Here is a 24,138-nt window from a genome sequence, read left to right on the forward strand (position 1 = left end):
ATTTGTTTGTATTTCTAACGTCCAACAGTGCCTGGCAAATGGTGGTTGTTCAATAAATATTTGTCAGATAAATGAGTACACAGATAAATGAATAAATACCACTCTCTAAATTCTTCCCTGATTTATTTTTCTTCATAGCAGTTATAACCTAATGTTACAATTTACTTATAAATTTTGTTTATTGGTTTTCTGTGATTTATTCACTGATGGAATTCTAGTACTTAGAACACTGCCTAAAATATAGTAGGTACTCAATATTTACTGAATGAATGAATGAAAGACACTTAGTTACCTGAAAACCATTCTGCTCAGATTATTCAATATAAAATACTGCTTTTGCACGTAGTTATTTTTTCATAAAAGAAAAAAAGAGAAAGAAATGTAGTATATTTGATAATGGCACTAAATAACAGTTTTTATAAACTTCTAAGAAAAGATATGGTTTATTAATGTTAAAATTCCAGATGGTCATGGGTAAATTCATGGTTTTCCTATTTTTTAATATAATATGGAAGAACATTAGTTTTTAAAAAGTGCATAAAGGTTCTTACCCATCCTTGGTTTGATCAGCTACTCCTGCCAAGAGCTGCACAATCTTCGGATTGCTATTTGGATCATTATACAGTCCAAGATAGCGCTGGACAAAGTCTTCCGGGGTCATGTAATGTTCTCCATTGACCTCAGTACTGGCATACTAAAAAATAAATAAATAATGTATACTTAAAATTAAAAGTATTCAATATCATTTTGTAGCCAACAAATGTTTTCTGAAAAGGTAAATTAAAGACCAGTAGCATAATCAAAATAAGAATAGTAAATGCAGATTTTTCTCTGGATAGTCAAAAAACAAACACCCAGAGCCTGAGTTAAGAACATCAGTAAGGTACTGATACATGCTACAATATGGATGAACCTTGAAAACATTATAAGGTAAAGAAACCACACAAAAGGCCACATACCACATGATCCCATTTTTATGAAATGTCCACAACAGGCAAATTCAGAGCTTCAGAGAAAAGAGTAGTTGCCAGGAACTAGGAGGAGGGTTGAATGAAGAGTAACCACTTTATGTAGGGGGTTTTTCTTTGGGGATGATAAAAATGTTCTGGAATTAGATAGTGGTGATAGTCATATAACATTTTAAATAAACTAAAAAACACTGAGTTGCATACTTTAAAATGGTAAATTTTATATAATGACTTTTATGTCAATCAAATGTATGTGTAGATATATATGAAAAAATATGAAAAAGACAAAGAAAGGTGAAAGGGCAGCCAAGTGAGCAAGATGGAAAGTGAGAAGATAACATCTGGAGACTTCCTGCCTGCAAGAGTCGGGGTGTGGGGATGGGGACACAACCTGCCAAACCATGAATGACAACAGCATAGCAAACAAGACCTGCCATCATAGGTACTCATTCTAAGTTCCAGGAGCAAGAAAAAACAAAACATTCTGCCTTTTACGTCAATAATTTTAGAGAATAAAATAATAATAATACCTGCCTATTATATAAATGCCTCTTTATACATTCAGGGTTTTATGTACTATGGTGTGACCAAACATAAACAACCAAAGCCTTCATCTTTGGGTTGTAGTTGATCAATTTAGCTACTTCAGTCAACTATCAAAGTAGTAACATCAGAAAATTTGCCAGAATTGAGGAATACAAGGGCCCACTAGTGCCAAGCACAATAAATTCAAACAAACAAAACAAAAACCCAGGGCTTCCCTGGTGGTGCAGTAGTTGAGAGTCCGCCTGCCGATGCAGGGGATGCAGGTTTGTGCCCCGGTACGGGAGGATCCCACATACCGCGGAGTGGCTCGGCCCGTGGGCCATCGCCTCTGGGCCTGTGCGTCCGGGGCCTGTGCTCCGCAGCGGGAGAGGCCACAACAGTGAGAGAGGCCTGCGTACTGCAAAAAAAAAAAAAAAAAATACAAACCACACCAGAGCCTGGCCCATCATCATAAAACTGCAGAACATCAGGATAAAGAAAAAATCTTAAAAGTTTTCAGAGAGAAAAAATAGGTCATATATAAAGAATTATGAATCATGGGCCTCAGTGTTTCCCAACAGAAACAGTAGAAGCTTGAAGACATTGCAGTAAGGCACTGAAAATTCTAAGAGAAATGATTTCTAACCTAGAATTCTAAACTGAGTCAAACTTTCAACCAATTGTAAGAGTAGGTTAAAAGTACTTTGAGATATCCAGGTTCTCAAGATTTTTTTTCTCCCTTTATGTACCCTTTCTCAGGAAGCTATAAGATAATTCGCTCCATCAAAAAGAGAGCATGGACCAAGTAAGAGAAAGGGGATCCAGGAAACAGATAATCAAACCCAGTAAAGTGGCCAAAGGAAATCCCAGTACAACATTTGTGCTGCAGGTCTCTGGAGTGCCATTCCTGGCTGGGGCAGACAGAGGGCTCCAAGAGGACAAGCCACTAGGAAAACTGGAATGTCAGGGTATCCAAGGCATTTGGTACGTGGAAAATAACATAGGGAGGAGCTTAAATCTTTATGCAAATGCCCTCCTCTCAATGAGACCTACTCTTCATCAGCCTATTTCACATCACCACCCGTGCCTATATCATATTCCCAATTCCTCCAGGGTGCTCTGCTTTTTTCCCCCCTGGCACCTATCACCTTCTAACATAATATATATTTTACTTCTTTATTATGTTTACTGTATCTCCCAACTAGAATGTAAATAACACAAAAGAAGGAATTTTTGTCTAGTTTGTTCACTGATGTATCCCCAAGCACCAAGAATAATACCTGGCACATGGAGGGCACTCAGTAAACATTTGTTAATGAATCAGTACTAGGTACACAAATCACTAAGTAAATGAAAAGTTAGGTAATTTTTAACTCTATAAAAAAAATAAATTATGAATAAGTACTTCTTTTGTATAAAAATAGAAAATATTATAATACATGACTTGGCTGAAAATAAACAGAACTTAGTCATAATAATGTAGATAACAAATATTAATTTAATAACAATTACAAATATGCTCATAAGAATGGAGGGAGAAGATGGGGGAGGAAGTAGTATAAAGAAGCTAAGTCCTCAACTGCTATAAAAGAAAGTCAATAGTGTCTAGAAACAGTAGTATAGAAATATGAAGGGAAATATCAAAATGAATAGCTAGAAAAGTTACAAGAGGTTGCTTCTAGGAAACAAGATGAGGATGAGAAGGAAAAGAGCAAAGGACGGTTGGTCTGCTGTTTGGTTAAGCATTTCAAATGTCCTCATTTGTGAATCTGTCTAAACCAAGCCACTAGCTCTTTCAATAAGGAGAGAATTAAATTTTTAAATGTTTCCTTTGTTGTACTCTGAAAAATACCATAGAGGCTATCACAACAAATGCTCTATCAGCCTGCACAAGAAGCAGCCCAAAAGTGGACGCATTTTTACTAGCTGGTACTACCAAAAGCACCTAACTAATATCACTCCAAAATAAAGTCATGTTCTCTCTACATGCTATAAAAGTCATTCCTGAAAGGGTCCTGGGTTTATATCCTGGCTCTACCACTAACTCGCTGTGAGTCCTTCAACATGCCATTGTCCTCCCAGGCCTCTAGATATAACACGCATCTATAAAATGAAAACAAAATAATCTTTGAATTTTAAAACAACACACATGCAAACATAGGATAAAGAAAAAATAAACTGAATGGCATTGATAGTGATAGTGAGTGGATTCTACTAATTCTAATCAACTGCTTCTTCTCCTCCTTGAAGTTCTTCAATGTATAGCATAACATTGTTATGCTATACATTGACATGTGTACCCTGACATGTTTACCAAGATACGAAAACCACCAGAGTTAAGGACAGGCAAGAGTGGGGAAAGGCACAATGTCAGGGAGACTACTGCAACTGGAAAGAGGGATCAATACAAGTAAGTATAAAAATAGAATTTTAAGAGACTGACAAATCAACAACTAACTAGAATGAGTGCCAAAGGTATGAGAAACATACACTGGGAACCAAAAAGAATGATTCATTTTGCGGATAGGTGGGAAGGGATTGGTGGGAGGGAAAAGAAAATAATGTTTAGAATAGGCCTTGAAAGTAAAATTTAATTTCAACTGCAAATGGAGAGAAAGGGTATTTCAGGCTTTAAAAAAAAAGAAAGCAAACAAATACAGAAATTTTAAAAATATATTTATTCCTTTTGGGGGGGAGGAGGAGTTAGTTGGAGAAAGAAATGGTAACAAAGAGAGGGTATACAAAGATATGTAGAAGAAAGTGAAGCTGAAAGGCAGTTTGAGACCACATAGTGGAAGACTTGGAATGCTAAACTAAATAGTCTGTACTTTATCCTGGCCATGGGAAGCCACTGAAAATTTTACAACAGGAGAGAGACATGATCTGACCTGTGCTCTCTCTGGAGGCAATGTAAAAGATGGACTGGAGGGCTTCCCTGGTGGCGCAGTGGTTGAGAGTCCGCCTGCCGATGCAGGGGTCACGGGTTCGTGCCCTGGTCCGGGAAGATCCCACATGCCGCGGAGCAACTAAGCCCGTGAGCCATGGCCGCTAGGCCTGCGCGTCCGGAGCCTGTGCTCCGCAACGGGAGAGGCCACGGCAGTGAGAGGCCCGCATACCACAAAAAAAAAAAAAAAAAAAGATGGACTGGAGAAGAGAGAAACTGACTGGGGGCAGGGAGACCAAGCAGTGGCTACTGCAATGATCCAGGTAAAGAGATTGAAGCCTGAACCAAGGCAATGGGAGTGAAAATGAAAAACAATGGGGACTTTCATCCACTGCTAGCGGCTTTTTGTTTTATTTATGATTTTAATACTGTCAATTCATACCATTCAAAATTCAAAAGGATATACAGTGAAAAGTCTTCCTCCCACCTCTGTCCCCAATCACTCAATTCCTCACTCCAGGGGCAATCAATTTCTTGCATATGCTTCCAAAGATGTTTTGTGCATAAACAAGTAAATTTTATATATAAGATATATATATGCCAATATATATACATACAAATATATATGTATGAATATTCTTATCCATTTCTTTTTTACACAAATGATAACATACTGTTTACATTGTTCTATACACCTTGCTTTTTCAAATTCAGGCCTTTTAAAAAGTGATATAGGGCTTCCCTGGTGGCACAGTGGTTAAGAATCCACCTGTCAATGCAGGGGACACGGGTTCGAGCCCTGGGCCGGGAAGATCCCACGTGCTGCAGAGCAACTAAGCCCGTGTGCCACAACTACTGAAGCCTGTGAACAACTACTAAGTGCTCTAGAGCCTGTGAGCCACAACTACTGAGCCCACGTGCCACAACTACTGAAGCCTGTGCACCTAGAGCCCGTGCTCTACAACAAGAGAAGCCACGACAATGAGAAGCCCGCACACCGCAACAAAGAGTAGCTCCCACTCACCGCAACTAGAGAAAGCCTGTGCACAGCAGTGAAGACCCAACACAGCCATAAATAAATAAATTTTTTAAAAGTGATTTAGCAATATATATGTACATACACACAAATATACATACATGTCATATATAAAGAACCATAGAAATGCTCATATTCTTTGACGAATCCTGGGCCAACTTTTACGAGAAATTTAAAAGAATTAAGAACTAAATATAAAATAAGAAAATACAAGAGATGGGTTATGGTGATCTTTGTTCTCTCACTTCACAATTTGAGAGTTGCTTTCTTTAATTACCAGATGTCAATTTTCAAAAGAAACAATATGAAAACATTTCAGAGTTAGTATTAACAAAATACAGCAACTAATTGTTCATTTCTTTTGTCACGGAGGTGTCTAATATCTAATACTAATACCTGAATTTGATTGCCAGGACTATCACCACTACATACACAGAACACACACACACACAAACATACACACACACACACACACACACACACACACACACAGAATGTATACTGCACTTACTGAATCAGCAGGATTTCAAAACATTCTTGACTTTAAAACTATCGGGAAATAAAGCAGCCTTAGCACAAATCACCAAGGACACAGTGGCCAACAAGGAAAACAAATGCTTTTGTTGACATGTACTTGGAACAGGCTTTGCCAGTATCTTAGGTTATAAATGATGCCAGAGAATCACTTACCCTGAGGTATTTTGCTAGTGTTTTCCCCAACTCTCCTAGTCTATTTTAACTTGATTTTAACTGAAAGATAAAGTGCATAGCTCAGAGAAAAAAACACAAGTCTTCTCACCTACAAGGAGTCAGTACTTGACTTCTGCAGGAGACAGTTAACTAATTAACTCATTAAATTAGAGACAATTACTTGGCAATGTCAGTGAGCCTGCTGCCTGAACAGACAAAACAGAAGAGGGAATTTATAACTGAAACTAGAATCTACTCACAGTCAGTCAAGAGACTAAAACACTTTAGGTATTACGTTAACAAAGAAAAGCAGGTACCTCAAAAACAGGTGATACATTTAAACCAAAAAGTATTCTTTAAAAGAAGACTGACCTGTTTATTTTAAATAACTTCATTGCTTTCAACACTTATTTTAATTGACTGGATAATAATGTTTAAACAGACCAAAAAAAAAAAAAAGAAAAGAAAACATGGCCTAAAGAAACACATACAGCTAGAAATAGGAAAAGGTTAAGTGGCCTTATTGAGACCTCTTTCTGCTAACCAAAATGACTTGCATGTTTACAATAAAAACGATAAAAAGCAATTTAAAAAAAGTTTTGGATCTCCTAGGCTAACACTTATGCTAAAATTTTAATATATTAAAGTAATTTAGTAGTTTCACAATATCATTTCTTTTTATTATTTTTTAAAGTGTTTTAAAAATTTATTTATTTATTCTTGGCTGTGTTGGGTCTTCATTGCTGCAGGCAGGCTTTCTCTAGTTGCGGTGCCCAGGCTTCTCACTGAGGTGGTTTCTCTTGTTGCAGAGCACGGGCTCTAGGTGCACGGGCTTCAGTAGTTGTGCATGGGCTCAGCAGTTGTGGCTCACCGGCTTAGTTGCTCCATGGCATGTGGGATCCTCCCGGACCAGGGATCGAACCCATGTCCCCTGCATTGGCAGGTGGATTCTTAACCACTGTGCCACCAGGGAAGTCCCACAATATCATTCCCATTTTGTTCCTATCATTTCAAAGACTGAACTAAAATGACTTTAAATGAAATTAACCAAATATTATATCCATACTCCAAATAACTTTAGAGTTAATCATTTGCCATTTCAAATATGTTTCTTAAGCAGTCATAAATCCCTCTTGGGCAAGAAGTCAAGGACACATGAAAGACATAGACAAGAAGTAGCTGACAGTATCTGAATAAAAATAGGTAGTCTGTTCTCTCGATTAAACTTTTTCCTAACCTAACACAAGTATTTTAATATAAAAGTGCACATAGCTTTGACATTTCCAGAAATAGTTGGATTTACTTTGAGTATAGTTCATATGTGTTTGAAAAAGCCTTGACATTCTGAAACTTGAGAAAGAAAATAGATCTTAATGAAAATTAGAATCTTTATATATTTATTCAAAATTATTGCTGATAAAAGACAGTAGGATTTCATATACAGATTTATGTTGTACTTGCGCTGAACTACCTCTAGCACCAAATGATAAGATCATGTTATCTAGAAATGTTTTGCCTATCAAGCCTACAGATCAACACATCAAGACCTCACTTGACTGTAGTAAATTGGATAACAGTAACTCCTTTGCAATTTACCGAATTTAACCTTAAGTAACCTTTATAGACTATATATCTATAAAAGTAACTATAAAGTAGACTTTACAAAGAGTCTATATATACAACCCTAAATTTCCATTGAGTAAGGAAAAAAAAAAGGTTAACTTAAATAAAATTCAATGACATGAATGAGTAAACCCAGTCTAAATGATATTAAATTACCTGTTTAAATGGTTTAAGTTCAAAAACAGATTTTATTTGATGTTTGATATTTCTAAAAGACTTTCCAGAGATTATAAAGGAAAATTCTGACAGGTAGTGACTAGAAAGTTGGTTACTTTAAAAAAATTATACAGTGTGTCAAGATAAAGGATATTCTTTTTTCAGTAATACCCAAACAAGGTAACATATCTAGAAGCACTACTTATTAAGCCAAAAATCTACTTAAATCAAATCTTTCACGTTACTTTGTTTTCACTTTTAAAACATTTATCAAGCACCAACTTTGTGCTGGGCATTGGGCCTGGTACTAGGTACCAGGTACTAGGGATGTAGAGATCAAAAAAACTTAGCTCCAGCCCTCAAGTTGCTCAGAGAGGATGGCATGATGGACACTGAAACTAAGGTCAGAAAACAGGGACTAAGCCTGGGTCGTTAACTAGTAGAGATTTCTTGAGCAAACACATAGCTTCTCAGAGTCTCTTTAACAAGAAGTTACAGAAAGATAGATATTTTTGTAAGGGAGAAAATGAGATCTTGAACACCGAAGTACTTGGAAATTGTAAAGCTAATGCATATTGACATAGTTATTCTTAGAATATGCTTAGAAATGCTTAGAAAACACAGAAACGCAGAGGATCCCAGTTTCCCTCCTTGAGTATTGAATTTTTCTGCTTCTGCCCGAACATGGAGTTACTCTTCTAACTCCTCACCTTTATCCAAACCAAGGTTTCTTTGGAGTTGACTTCCACTATTCTTGGGTTTACCAGAAAATCAGTCCTGACTGGTCTAGGCAGCTTCATCTCTGCTCAGCCAACATGTGGCTGTAATATGAGTCAAAAAACACTGTTCCTCCATGACTTTGCTCCAATTAAGATACAATGACATTTTCAGATCTTAACATCCTTGCAATTTCAGTAATTCTCAAACGACAACGTCACAAAGTTCAGTAACTACAAATATCACGTAGAGCATTTCCCATATAGAAAAACGAATTACATGACCAGTGAAGGAGAAAGACAGGTACCAAGGCAAGAGCTGAGCATATGAAGCTAATCCTCTTGCTGTCCTTCACTATTATTACTGCTCTTACTCCTAATGGAAGCCAAATTTAGTCAGGAATGCATGCCCTTTCACTACACAAGCTCTCTGTGCAACAAGCAAAGACCACAACAGATCCAACAACACAAACCCTGTTACAATAGTACAATGTGGAATTCATCTATCATAAATAATATTTTAATGAGAAAAAATAATTTTTAACACATATGGTCACATAAATTTTAACAACTCTACTGAGCCACATTAATTTTTTTAAACAGATTTTAATTAGTGACACAACATTTTTCTGATATTTACTAAAATCTACAAATACATTAGGAAAAGGCAGTTTTATACATCTAATTAGCACTTTCAGCTGCATATTTCACGTATACAAGAAACAAAACCTTCTATTTAATTTTGCAAAGAAAATTCTCCAGAAGTCTGCCTTTCTCACTCTGATTGCTTCATGAAATACTATTCATTTTGCTTTAATATATGTATTTTTTACTGTCCATTACAGCAAGTCCTACTGTCAGCTACTAAACAATGCAATTTCTAACAGAATGAGGAGGTGTAAGGCTCTTGTTAATCACTGAAATCAACTAAAGCTACTATAATAAACTAAGTCTATCAAAACAACCCCTAAAAATGGCTGAAAACCTTGGAAATAAAATAATGACCCCAGACAAGTCAATAACTGGAACTAGAATACTTCTCAGGGCAGATTAAGTTGAATAATTAATTTGCATTGTTTTTAAAATAAATACTTCAATCTCTTGGTCTAAGTAACCATGGGAACATACAAGGAGCGTATATACTTATAAGCTGGGGCAAATCACATTTGACAATCAAGGTACAGCTCCTAGGAGTACAGAATGCTTTACTGTTGGTAAGTCTTGATTAAATAGCAAGATTTTTGCCATGGAGAAAGAAGGCCCTTTATCCTGGTAGGGAGCAAAGACAGATCAACAAAATGCAATGTAGGAACATGGCTTGGGTCCTGATTTTAAAAAAGCAACTTTAAAAAAATCAAACAAGGGACTTCCCTGGTGGCGCAGTGGTTAAGAATCCGCCTGCCAATGTAGGGGACATGGGTTCGAGCCCTGGTCGGGAAGATCCCACATGCTGTGGAGCAACTAAGCCCGTGTACCACAACTACTAAGCTTGCGCTCTACAGCCTGCAAGCCACAACAACTGAAGCCTGCTCACTTAGAGCCCGTGCTCTGCAACAAGAGAAGCCACCCCGATGAGAAGCCCACGCACTGCAACGAAGAGCAGCCTCCGCTCGCCACAACTAGAGAAAGCCTGCGCGGCAGCAATGAAGATCTAATGCAGCCAGAAATAAAAAAATTTTTTTTAAAGTTACCTTTAAAAAAAAATGAAACAAGCATGGAAATTTCAACAGTGAATGGAAATCCATGTGGTTAAGGGAAAGTTTTAGGTGTGACAACGTATTGTGGTTTGGTTGGTTTTTCAGAGTCATCATCTTTTAGAGACAGACTCTAAAGTATTTATGCATGCAGTGATAGGATGTCTGGGAATTGCTTCAGAATAATCCAGTGCAGCTGCAATATAGATGAAGCAAAATTAGCTATGATAGTTGGTGAAGATCAGTGATGGGTACATAGCAATTCATTATGCTACCTTCTTTAAATTCCTATATGTTTGAAATTTTCCATAATAAAAAAGCCTTTTTAAAAGGTTATAAAAAAACAATGAGATGATTCTACACTTACTACCATACCTGTATTGCCATACAATATTAAGTAAAAAAGGCATGTTGTATTAACATACATAAAGCAAATCTCTTCCATTTACCAAACAACCTTGAGGAGGTTGCTTAACTGTTCTGGGGCTCAGTTTTCTCATCTATAAAATGGGAATATTAATGGCACCTACCTTATAGAGTTGTTCTGAGGATTGCATATGATTTGTATAAAACACTTAAAACAGTGCCTAAGACATAATAGTAAGCAAACAATAGCACAGTTCTAGAAGCCCAATACTGGCGGTGGCACTGGTTTCAGTGAACGATGTTTCAGAAATTTCAGCAGCACTAAGTAAAAGAGAGCTGGACAGAACCGGGAGATGATGATTTTTTTAAAATTACGCACATAAAGAATGAATTACAAGTCTCTCTTTCACATGTGTGTTGGTATTTTTTGGTTGGACTATTTTTCCTTCTCTGATTCAGAAAGAGCAACTAAAGGTTCAAAAGAAAATTCTGCATATATCTTCCACAGTCTCCCAGTCTTAGACCATGGCTCTACCCCTTCTCAGAACCTACGGACTTGTGAGAAATTACCTCTTAAGGTGGTATTTCTGAATGTGGGGATTTGTGAAGATCTTCAGATGTATATCTCAAGAATGTGAGTAGAACTTCCCTGGCGGTGCAGTGGTTAAGAATCTGCCTGCCAATGCAGGGGACATGGGTTCAAGCCCTGGTCCGGGAAGATCCCACAGGCTACAGAGCAACTAAGCCTGTGCGCTACAACTACTAAAGCCAGCGCTCCTAGAGCACATCCTCCGCAACAAAAAGAAGCCACCGCAATGAGAAGCCTGCGCACCACAACAAAGAGTCCCCGCTCACCACAACTACAGAAAAGCCCGCATACAGCAACGAAGACACAACACATAAAAAAAAAAAGAGTAATTAACTTATTAAATGTACATAATCATAAACACTTATTAGCATGTTAGTCACTTTATAGGTCCAGCAGAGTTAACTGGGGAACACAAGGGACTGAGATCCTTTTCAGGAAAGAAAAGTCCTCACCTCAGAAGAAAAGGAAGGGGACAAAGAACTAAGCTTTATTAGATTCTCCATGTGTCAGGCACTATTTACACATTACCTTATTTATCTTTATAACATCCCTACATGCTAGATATGGTTACTCTTTCTTAGAGAGATGAGGAAACAGACTCCAAAAGTAATGTAAACACCTAAGGTCATATAGCAAAAAGGGATCAAATAAGGAATCAAGTTCTGGTTAGATTACAAAGCCCATGTAGGTTCCAGCTACACTCTGTTGCCTCCTGGATGAGAAGGAGTCAACCAAGGCCCAGCTCAAGATATTCTAAGAATGCTGTGGACAGGAGGAAACTAAATTGAAAGAATCACAGTCTACTCAAGGCACTCATCCACAAGAAAGTACAGAAATGTATGAGAAAGCTTACATTTCAATATGATCTATCTAAATACAACGTATTTAAAATATAAATTGAATCATTCCACTTCCAAGGTGCAGGATCTTCAGCCGTTTCCACGACACTCTTTATAAGAAGAATCCAAACTCTTCTTCATGACCTACAAACAAGGCCCTGCTTGGTGTGGCTCCTTCAGCCTCATCTCTTACTGGCCATGCACCCCCTCACTCACTGATGCTTCAGGCACACTGGCCTCATTTTTGTTTGCTGAACATACCAAACCCTATCAACATCTAGGCCCCTGCACTTGCGGAATTCTCTATACCTACCTTTCAGTTCTCAGCCCTAATATCACTTCCTCAGGGGCCTTCACTAGCCACCATCTTGAAAAACAATCACCTTTTCCATCATTCCATTTATTGGACTTGTCACAATCTGTAGTTGGTTTTTGTTTGTTTCTCGGTGTGTGGGCTTTGTTATTGTCTGTCTCACCCCTACCTAGAATGTGAGGTCCTACCTTCACTAAACTCCTCTATTTTATCTACAAAGGTAGAACCACACATACGCCTAGCCTATCACATAGAAGACAATTAAAAATGTATTGATTGGTAGTAGAACATAGATGGCATTTAATAAATACCACAATTTTTCATCTTTTCAATTATTTTTTAATCTTTCTAGTTGATTCAAGGATAAAGTCTTCACTATGTTGCTAGTATGCTTAATGCCTAACAATTTTTTATTAATGAGAACTCTACATAGTTTATGGCAAATACTTTATAAACTAAAGATAAAGGTTATCATCTTCAATTCCTATAGTCTGAAAAACTGGTGAAAACCTGTTAATCGGTGTGGCTAAGAAAACTATAGATCCCCTTCTGTGTGTCTCTTACTGGGTTCTACAACCCAATTTACACTGTGAAGTCCTTTTTTAACTTCAGGTTCTAAATTACTAAGTTCTTACTTTTTAAATTATTTACTTGCTCAAAATTTAATACATATACATTGAAATTTTGTTTTTATTTCCCCCAAATTCTTTCCCCAACCAAGTTAACATTATCTATCCTTCCATACCTTTCTTAATGCCCATTAAATCATATCAAGCATATATATGTTTAAATATACATACAACATATATGAAGTAATGTTTAGAAAAGTAGAATCATTCTACATAAACTTTTTTACATCTTTCTTTCCTCATTTATAGTACATTGGAAATCCCTCTAAATCAGCTGGAATAAGCCTAACTCATTCTTTCTCATATCTGCATAATTTTCCATGTTATGGTTATTTCATAATTTTTCTACCACTTCCCTTTGATAGTATTTATTTTGTCTCCCCATTTTTTTTTCTATTTTTTGAGGGACAATTGAGTGCTGCCACTAACACTCTTGTACATATACATTCTTATGAGTATTTTTATTTCTCTGGGATAAATATCCCTAAAGTAGGATTGCTTGTTTAAGTGGTATCTTTTTATTTTAAACCATTGCCAACTGCTTTGCAAAGAGTCTTTGTTTCCACAAATGCAGTATGAGAGCACCTTTTTTCTCCACATTTGGCCTCGGTAGATGTTATCATCTTTCAATACTTGATAATCTTACTAGAACTGTAATATCGTGGTACACTTTCTACACTTTGGAAAACATAGCCCTAACTCATATTTCAACAAAATAGAAAAGTCTCCTGCTAAACGCCCTGCTTAATTCCCTTCTCAGCCACAGGTTACTGCCAAAAGTAAATAAATACGTAATATGTAAACAAATATTTACTGAATAAAGGATATTTCTTTCAATCAAAAATTTATGTTATCATAAAAACCCTAAGGAAGAATTACTCTTTGCTTTACATTAGCAGCAGCATCTTCTATACCTACTTTCTAATGTAAAATAAACAAGATAGAAAAAATGCATTTTCATAATTTTATATTGGATATGATCTTCATTGTCACATTGGTGATAATGAAAAAAAGAACAGGATCAAAATAATATTTGGTTTCTACATTGCCATGCATTTTTGGTCTAGCATATATAATGGTACAGTCTCAACATGTATTGCTTTTATCATAGAATACATTGGTAAATGAACAACAGAAAATCTCTCAACTAAAAAAAAGACAGAGGGCTTCCCTGGTGGTGCAGTGGTTAAGAAACTGCCTGCCAATGCAGGGGACACGGGTTCAAGCCCTGGTCCGGGAACATCCCACGTGTTGCAGAGCAAGCCTGTGTGCCACAACTACTGAGCCTGCGCTCTAGAGCCCATGAGCCAAAACTACTGAGTCCACGTGCCACAACTACTGAACCCACGTGCCACAACTACTGAGCCCGCACGTCTAGAGCCCGTGCTCCGCAACAAGAGAAACCACCCCGTTGAGAAGTCCGCGCAACACAACGAAGAGTAGCCCCAGCTCGCCGCAACTAGAGAAAGCCCGTGCACAGCAACGAAGATCCAATGCAGCCAAAAGTAAATAAAATAAAATAAATAAATTTATTTTTTAAAAAAAGACAGAGATCTTGAAAAATCATTCACTTAAGACAGTTTTTTTTGTTTTGTTCTGGTTTGATTTTTTCTGCCCCACCATGCAGCTTGAGGGATCTTAGTTCCCAACCAGGGTCTGAACCAGGGTCCACAGCAGTGAAAGCGCCAAGTCCTAACCACTGGACAGCCAGGGAAGTCCCTTAAAACAGTTTTTTGACAAACCTACTTTGCCACAAAGCACAGACCAAACCAGATTAACTCTTCATTTTGAAATTCGTCAGGCTTATAACAAACAGCCTGTGACATTCCTGTTGTCCTCACCTCACCTCCCTCTTCATTGCTTCTATTGTCTCCTTTTGCTACTGTATACCTCTGATGTAGCAAATTTGGGTCAATGATAGTGTGTGGGTGAGAGAGGTAAAAGAAGGCATAAATCAAGAAATGACAGTTTTAAGGGTAGCAACAGTAAAATATTAGCTTGACAGCTGGTTGTAAAATTATAGCAGTCTAACACATAAGAATTCATAGCTTTGCTCCAATTTTATGAACTTGGGAGGCAAGAAAAAGCAGAATCCTAGTGAATATTATTGTTCTTTTTTAATTAATAGAAAACATAGCTCATCAAAATTTGAGAAACAATGAACACAGACAAAAATAAACCTATTTCTCTATACTCAGAACCATAATGCTTTACTCTCATGAACTTGCACACATCATTCCATTAAACATAGGTATAACAGCACTTTCAAACAGGAATATTTTGCTGTTTACAAAACAAATGATTTTTTGAGCCACACCGACTATTTGTGAATTTAGACAGTTAATGCCACAGATCTAAATTTTACAAAAGAGAACTTTCAACTGCATTCTAAAATTCAAAATTAAATCTTCTCTTTAAGTAGCTCAAATGACCCTGAACTTAAGTGACCCCCAAATCCTACCCAAACCAAATTATATTAATAACAGAATAATCTAGATTTTAGTCTTTGACTATACCCTTTTTGTGAAACTTTAAACTCCCATGGGATCATTCTCCATAGTTCTCCTCCTCCTTCCACTTCAATTGAGGATATCACTTATAAATCAGTCCCTTATTCCCTGTCTTGTTTATTTTATAATTAATCCCCCTAACCCAAGGATTCATCTACCACCTGTACAAATTTGTATCTGACTTTTACTTACTGGGACACATTTATTTGGCAACCATGGGACACACTTATTTGGCAACCAAACTTCAAACCACCCCCCCCTCAAATTCCCAAAATAGATGCCTTATAAATTAACATCTATTCTAAAAATGCCAGATTCACTACTCCTTCCTTTACTTTCATATTTAATACCAAATTCAATTGATTCATCCCTTCCAAAGTCCCTGGTATTGTCCTCCCATTCCATTTCCTCAGCCATCAGCCAATCCAGGTCATTATCTCCAACATGAATTATTTCAATAGCCTCTTAACTGATCTCTCTACCTATTTCCAACCTCTCCACACTTTATCCAACATACACAAAGAGCTACCAGAATTCACCAGTTCAGTTTGCCCACTCAGAAAACCCACAGTGCCTTCTTACTGTTGCAAATCCAAACTCCTTGGCCAAATGTTCTAGGTAGTCACAGTGTAAAGGTACTTTTTTTCATCACCTCAGTAACCGGATTTTTTTTTCTTTAACTTCTTAACAAACACAGCTGCTGTTAGACACTTACATACCTCTAGCTTTCAAAAGTCATCCCATTTCAAGATCCCACAAGTGGCAGAGTATAAGGGTTAAGAAGATGTATTCTATAGTTTGATTTGAATCCAATCTCTACCACTTATGAGCTAAGTGACATTAACCAAGCCAATTAACTTCATCTGTTTAACAGGGACAATAATGCTATCTCCTAAGGTTGTTATGAAAATTAATAAAATACCCTTACCTGAAATATTATAAATCAACTACATGTCAATTAAAAAATTTTTTAAAAGAAAATTAATATAATACCCTTAAAGGACTAGGTCAATACCCAGCATACTACAGAATGATCAGTAAATGATAGTCACTGTCATTATTATTATTATTATGACCACAATTATCTAGACAAACCAACTTGAATGTCATACCAGAGGCTATGCATTTGCCTTCATTATTCTTGACTCCCTCTACCAAAAACTGTGGGAGATGGAACCCATCTCAAAGAGGAGCTAGTCACATGTCCATTACCATTCAAGTCTTGGCTCAATCCTCCCCTGTAATTATTCAATATACTAAACTAAATACAAGTGCATACATGGCACACAAATAATCCTCAGTAAATATATGTAGCAACATTAAGTTGTAAAGAAATGCATAGTTACTATGTATTTTTGCCTGCTATTACCTCTAAAATATTTATAAACCATATGTATCTAAAACAAAACTTTCTAAATAATGTCCTACAGCTTCAAGTAACTATATTTTGAAGTATTTCAGACAGAAATTTTAAAATCTATGTTACTTGCTAACTGCCCTCAAACTGATTCAACTAAAGCTGCTTCATCTACTTGAAGATAAGTATCTCCTCTGTCTCTTATCAGTAACTCTTGGGTCAGTGCTTTACAGTTAGTGCTAAACATGCAAGTATAAATTCCACAAATTTTCAGTATAAAAAATAAGGGCATCATCAAAATAATGTGTAAAAAGATAATATTTAAAAGTTTTCATAAAGCTAGGCACAGTCCCAGCTCTCTCTGTATTTGCATCCTTCCCCTCTCCCCAAAAATCAAATCCATACAGAATCACAGATTTTTTCCATAGGATTTTTAAAGCTGAAAAGACTTTAGTTCACATTCCCTTATGCCCACTGAGTCCCACATGAGAAGATGAAGCCCAGGAAAGCCAGATAATTAGCTTACAGGTACAACAACCAGATAGAGGCAGGACTGGCAACTGAACCCAGTGTTCCTAACACCTGGGTCAGTGCTCTGTTTATCACTTCCTGCAGCATTTCAAATGATTTCTTCTATTCCTACTTAATTTAGAAAATAAAATTAACTATATCACATGAACTCCTCATAAAACAATTGAGTACATGGTGTGGTTAACACTGACATATTTTTGGTTATTTTCAAGAACAACTGTGAGGAATAAAGGTTTCGAACCATAAATAGAGCATTTCTATCACAATTACTTTTGTTCTGGAAATGATGCTTCCCTTCATCAGATTTTATAAAATTTAAGATTCTCATTTTCACTAATTGGTCATCTGTGAAGTGTGCTCCCCAACAATAGCTTAAGCAACTCACATGTCTCAGATAAAAATGTCATCTATTCCAGGCTGATCTGTATATGTTAGTCTGTTCCTAATATAGAATCACAGACTTTTGCAGTTGGAAGGAACCTTGAAGATCACCTCTCATTTTACAGAGGAAACTAATACCCAGAAGGGACCTGCCCAAGGTCAAAGTTTCTATACAAGAACCAGGTCCAGAATAGAAAGTTCTTAAAAGAAGATTTCAGAGAAAAACACAACATTTGGTAGAACACCTTAGCTTGTCTCCCTTTATATGTACTTAGGTACAGTTTCCTGCATGCAGAACTTTTGAAATTTAAGAAAAGAAAGCAAAACAAAAAAACTAAGCCAATTTTTTAGAAGTCTACAGCAAGTCACTCATCCTAAAAACTTAGCAGAAGTGAAGGTGGATCCTTGCAAGAATCCCAAACAGAAAGATTTTGTAACACAACCCCCAATGCCCATGGATATAATATAAATAAACAGAGGGAGAAAACACACACAAATTAAGAACAGCTATAATATTCTTATCTCTGTAACAAATTACACAGTGCTTAGAAGTAGGAAAACTTTATAAACACACAACTTTCAAGGAAAAAAGAATTTTAATCATCATACCTATCAATTGCACAAGAGTGTCAATACATTTTGAAATTTTATTTTGGTCACAAGGGTTAAGAGAAGCTGGAAATTCTTTTTAGTGTTTTTTTACATGTCTTAAGTCATGTTAAAAAATAATATGAAGGAAGTCTTTTTATAAAAACTTAATAAGAGACTTATAATCTATATTATCTATTGTCATGTTCTTAAGAATACATGAAAATAGAACATTCCTGAAAGTTAAGGCCTAAAAAGTACTAGACTTACATCTCCCCCACCAAGAAAAAGCACAGCACATAAGCCAATTTACCTGTAGGAATATGTTTCTTAACTCCTGAGGATCACCTCGCTTGGTTGTCTGCACCTGTAAGAAAAAAAAAAAGCCAGTTAATGCTTCACTAGAGACCAGGCAATCTCTTGAGATTACAGTTCACAAATGCCAGCAATCAATGCTCTTATCTTTTATAAGGGGATTTAGCTTAAAACAAACCAAAAGCACTGATACTGATAACAACTGTCAAATTGGAGCTCTGTGACCACAAGGTGGAAAGACAGGTGTGAAGAGACTAAAATATGGCAAATCTACCAGATAGATTTCCCGGACTGGAAAGGGAAGGCCATGAGGATCAATCCCCTACCTTACTCCACATCCACCAGCAACACATTTGGCAACCACCCACCTTCAAATCAAGAGGCCATTAAGAGTAGAGACAACAGGAAAGTTGAAACTCCCAAATTAACTGCATGGCCTACTGGCCTTTCTTCCCGTGGAAAGCAATCCAGAATATAATTATCTACACGCCCCTCTCTTTCTCCACCCAACCTAAAATAATGAAAACTGCTGCAACGTTTCTAAATACTTTAGCCATCCTGCCACCTGCAGCTCAAATGCCAACCACTGCCCCCGGCTCCAGAGGCCCCAAAATACTCAATTACTCACCCCCTCCCCCACCGCGGTACACAGATGCCTTAGGCATCCCCGGCTATATATGCCACTTCCTCCCACTCCCTTTCTGATGCCCTCCAACCCCTGGCTCACAATCCCATGTACCCAGGGCAGGATACTACGCTTCCTTCACCGATCTGTGGTCCTTACAAGCCCCTCCAACTCACAATCCCTCCTCCTTCCCCTCCCCCGGCCGGGCATCCTCTCCCTCCGGTGCAAGCCCCGCACGGCTCTCCCTGGAGCCCAAGGACACGCTATCTAACAATCAGGCAAAGAAGTAAATAGGAAGAGGTGAGGGGCTGCAGGCACGGTCCCCGGAATGTCTCTTATGAAATAAAGGCAGCAGCAGAGAGTTAGAGTCACCTTGACCGCCATGCTGTGCTCAGAAGCCGGGGACGAGCGAGTGAGCGAGCAGGGCCGAGCTGTCAGGGCACGCGCGCGCCGCCTTCCCGGCCGCGCCCGCCCTCCCTCCTGCTCGCCGGCGCCGCGCGCGCCTCTATGCAAATGAGCACGGGGCGGGCGGGGCCGGCAGAAGTCTCGGCGTCCCGACTAGAAAGAGCTGGTCTGCGGCGCGGAGGGGGACGCGCCTTCCGCCAGGGAGACTGGAGGACCAAGCCGTGGGATTCCGGCGTGCCGCGTGGTTACCGGCCGCTGAGCAGCCGCCAGGAAAGCCCTAGGTCTCTTAAGGCCTCTTAGTGGGTGTGGCTTTGGGAGCCGACTTCAGCCAAAGTCGTTTTCTCCTGAGACTTAGAGCAACACTTGGGGCCTAGATTGGGCAAGATTTCGAAGGATCAAAGAACATGTCCCACTTAAAAGAATAACAGCAAGTGAATTGATGACAACTAAAGGGAAATACTGACAATAAAACAGATTGGGAACCACTCACTTTGGAGAAAGCCTAAGTAAACATAACTTGATTAATAGGCCCTTAAATTGGCATGCGATTAATACGCTTAATATACTTGTGCTTCGTGTACTGTTATAAAGCTTTATTAGTAGATTCCTAATCACCCAAATCCTTTGTGCATGATGTGGGGCACAAATGCCTAGGGGGAAAAAAATCCATTTGACAGGGCTGGCACTGAATCCTGGCCCAACTTGCCTCTACATAAACATTTCCAGCCCTGTCTAAGAAAGGGTAGCTCTACTTTGAACCAAAATAATGTCTCTCAAACTGAGTCTTGCCATTATGACTATATTGAGCCGAATATTGAGTCACTCAACAAACGTTTGCTCAACAACATCTATTATATGCCAGATACAGTCCTGCATATAAAGAATACAAAGATTAATAACATATAGCCCTTACTGTCTAGGAGCTTACAGATGGCCAGTGCTTCCCCACAACCCCAAACCTAAGTGTATTTTTTTTGTTGTTTGTTTGTTTGTGTTTTTAAACCAAGCAAGCTCCCTGTTTGAAAAAAAAAGTCTAACAACTCCAAGGTTTAGCATATCTCATTTAGCATTATAATCCTTCTACACCCTCTTTTCCATTTCCAGTGTTGAATCTCACAGGAGGCTTCCCTTTTCTCCAGTCTCACTAATCATAATATTTGTGTTAATTATCCAAGTTAATATTGTAGAAATGAGGCAAGTGGACTGGCAAATGGAAACTGTTGATAAGAAATGATATATTACTAGTACTCCTAAAGTGAGCTTTTCTGCTGCAGTTGCTTTAACTGTCTGCCACCATCACATCTCTTTCTTCAGTCCGTTCAAAGTTCTTTTAACAATGTAATTGGACATAAAGATTTACGAATTCATATTTTGTTTTACCAGCACCTTATGTCCCTGATACTCTGCTCTCTTATTTTATGAAGTTTCTCTAAGTAGGAATCTCAAGTTGTTTATTTCATGCTACTTTTCAAGGGAAGGATGTCTGTTTGTAGCCCCAAAGTCCTTTAGTTTGAATAAAAGTACTTAAGGGAAAGGAAGGCATTTATTTAAAATGAAGGGATTATTTTCTATTGGAACACATTGTTGTTGACCAAATCCATACCGTTGGAGTGAAATTTAGGGACATACTGGCCACTCGTAGAGAGGAAGACAACACTACATTTAGACAGAACCCGCCACAATAATTCATAGGTATAGGCAGGCACCAGGCCACAATAACAATTTTCTTGAATAAAAAATAGCTGAGGGCTTCCCTGGTGGCGCAGTGGTTGAGAGTCCGCCTGCCGATGCGGGGGACGTGGGTTCGTGCCCCGGTCCGGGAAGATCCCACATGCCGCTAAGCGGCTGGGCCCGTGAGCCATGGTCGCTGAGCCTGCGCGTCCGGAGCCTGTGCTCCGCAACGGGAGAGGCCACAACAGTGAGAGGCCCGCACACCGGAAAAAAAAAAAAAAAAAAAAAAGCTGATCTTTGAGCAAGCTCTATGAGTTTCACTGATGCCAATCTAGTTGCAATGGAGATGATATAATAATTTAAAACTAAGGCTGCCAGCTACCCTAAATAAAGAGAAGTTAGGAGAGCTCAGCTACCCTAAATAAAGGTGAATTTTGGGACTTCCCTGGTGGTCCAGTGATTTAGAATCCGCCTTCCAACGCAGCAGACGCGGGTTCAATCCCTGGTCAGGGAACTAAGATCCCACATGCTGCAGGGCAACTAAGCCTGTGCGCCGCAACTACTGAGCCCACGTGCCACGACTAGAGAAGCCTGTGCAACAGAAATACAGTAGCCCATGCGCCATGCGCCGCAACAAAGACCCAACACAGACAAAAGAAAAAAAAGGTGAATTTTGCTAGGTTTTTCATCTATCCAAATATAACAATAAATTGGACAAAGGTATTAAAAGTATGTACTGTGGGATGAACTAAGTACGGAAATGAATACAAAAGCCTATGAGTTAGAGCTTCTGCCCTGAAAAACTTTGAAATCTGTCGTTCTGTTATGATGATTGGCTAATAGTATTATTAGATGTTAAAACAAACTACAACTTACTTTTTCCTCAATTGTAGATGATCAGGGTTGAGGGAAAACTTATTAGTTAATGGAATAACAAAAGACAAACCTGTCAAATAAGATTCACAAAATATTTGGGAAAAGGAGATAGAAATAATTCAAAACTTTTTATAATTTTTAAAAATAGAATGCCAGTATAGAAATTTATAACTTTCTTTAGACTGCGAACGATATTTGTAAACAAGAAATAATTTTAACACCTTGGCACAACTATACGTTAAAAACTTGATAACTGAGTCTAAAAAGAATGACATTTGGGCTTCCCTGTTGGCGCAGTGGTTAAGTCCGCCTGCCGATGCAGGAGACGCGGGTTCGTGCCCCGGTCCGGGAAGATCCCACATGCCGCGGAGCGGCTGGGCCTGTGAGCCATGGCCGCTGAGCCTGCGTGTCCGGAGCCTGTGCTCCGCAACGGGAGGGGCCACAACAGTGAGAGGCCCGCGTACCGGAAAAAAAAAAAAAAAAAAAACACATGACATTTCAGAAAGTGAAATTGGAAGTTAAAGGCTAAGAGACTAGCTGCAAAGGTATTATCATTAATAGTCACTTTTTAGAATTGGTTTCATAAAATATTTAATATGAAGCTTGACTGAGCTGGAAATTTAAATCTGATTGTGAAGTCCTTGCCCATGAAAATAATATATTACCCCCAGATGCAAAAACAAAGTATGGGCTTACTAGACAAATCCACAGAAATATGTCTCCAACTCCCAGGCAGCTGACATTGCATCAACTTTGTGGGTGAAAGTTGGAATTATCCTAACGCCTAGCGCCCTAATAAACTAAAATGTAGTTATTAAAACAAGAGGCAATTTCCAATGAGCCTGTTCTGCCACAACTCCTGGCCCTCCTCTATATTTAATAACATGTTCTTTCTATTTATATTCTAGCTTCCTCTGATAATTTTACTGACATGAATACATTTTTGTTCCCATTTCCATATCCCACACAGCTATGACGGATGCCATCTTGCAAGAACTAAATCAAGGTGGTGTACAAACATTTAGTAGAGCATTAGGATATCACTGACTAATTAAACCAGGAGTGGGGCTCCTCCTAGATTAAGGGTACATACACCATCATTATGATGAGGAATAAGCTGGCATTTATGCCATCCCCACATCAAGGTGCTCACTTAAAATATTTGAAATAAATAGCATAATGAAATAAATGGCACATACACACAAAGATATTTGAACATCTGGAAATTTTAAGTGTAGATTGGTTTGAGCCTACATCTAGAAGTATAAAATGGTTCTTTATATTTTATTGAAATATTGCAAAACCTACAAACTTTATAAACTGTGCTTTTAACTTTTTCCTTGCTAAGAGTCTATATGGGGAAATGGCAGGGGTAGACTGGGGAAAAGTATGAAGGGTTAAGTGTCCAAGTCTGAGCAAATTATGTTTCAGTTGGTAGGCTGACCTGGAAATCAATAAATCAGAAATTATTATTTTAACCCAAGCCACTTATAGTTAGATACTAGATAAATGACAGATTTTAGGACTTCTCTATACTGTACAAGTATTATACTCTCTGTAGGAACATTGGCGCTAATTGAAATAAATTCTCATTTTGGTGGAGAGGGAAGAGTGGCATATCAGAAATCAGATGAAATAGCTGTACTCTTGCAATTGCATCTTCCTAAACTGCTCTTCCTCACAGTCTAAGTCCTATAAATTATGCAATGCAGATAACAGTGATCTTAGTTTGGGACCACAGTCTTCTTTATTCCCTTGTGGAGGCAGTAACAGCCAGTTTTCTTTTCAATAGATTTTGTAAGGAATTCATGGAATGAGCTGCTCTAGATGTTTAAGGCTGTGAGTGCCCTA

The 24,138-nt window shown here is 38.1% G+C and overlaps 1 protein-coding gene across 10 annotated transcripts in view; it reads right to left on the reverse strand.

The window, feature by feature from the left end:
• The window catches only part of SLC25A12 (solute carrier family 25 member 12), a 180,402-nt gene that overhangs the window by 69,804 nt on the left and 86,460 nt on the right, over positions 1-24,138 (reverse strand). For 6 of the 10 annotated variants that reach the window (XM_067026303.1, XM_067026304.1, XM_067026306.1 and 3 more), the window contains 2 exons: positions 18,709-18,762; positions 552-694 (listed from right to left, as the gene is read on the reverse strand). In XM_067026303.1, the coding sequence (XP_066882404.1) occupies positions 552-694; positions 18,709-18,762 (197 nt within the window). Of the gene's footprint in view, positions 1-551; positions 695-18,708; positions 18,763-19,707; positions 20,005-24,138 lie in introns of those variants that run through there. The other 4 variants (XM_059055585.2, XM_067026305.1, XM_067026308.1 and 1 more) reach the window with 4 other exon arrangements.

This window comes from Kogia breviceps, chromosome 2 (assembly GCF_026419965.1).
Source record: "Kogia breviceps isolate mKogBre1 chromosome 2, mKogBre1 haplotype 1, whole genome shotgun sequence".
In the NCBI taxonomy this organism is placed as follows: Eukaryota; Metazoa; Chordata; class Mammalia; order Artiodactyla; family Physeteridae; genus Kogia; species Kogia breviceps.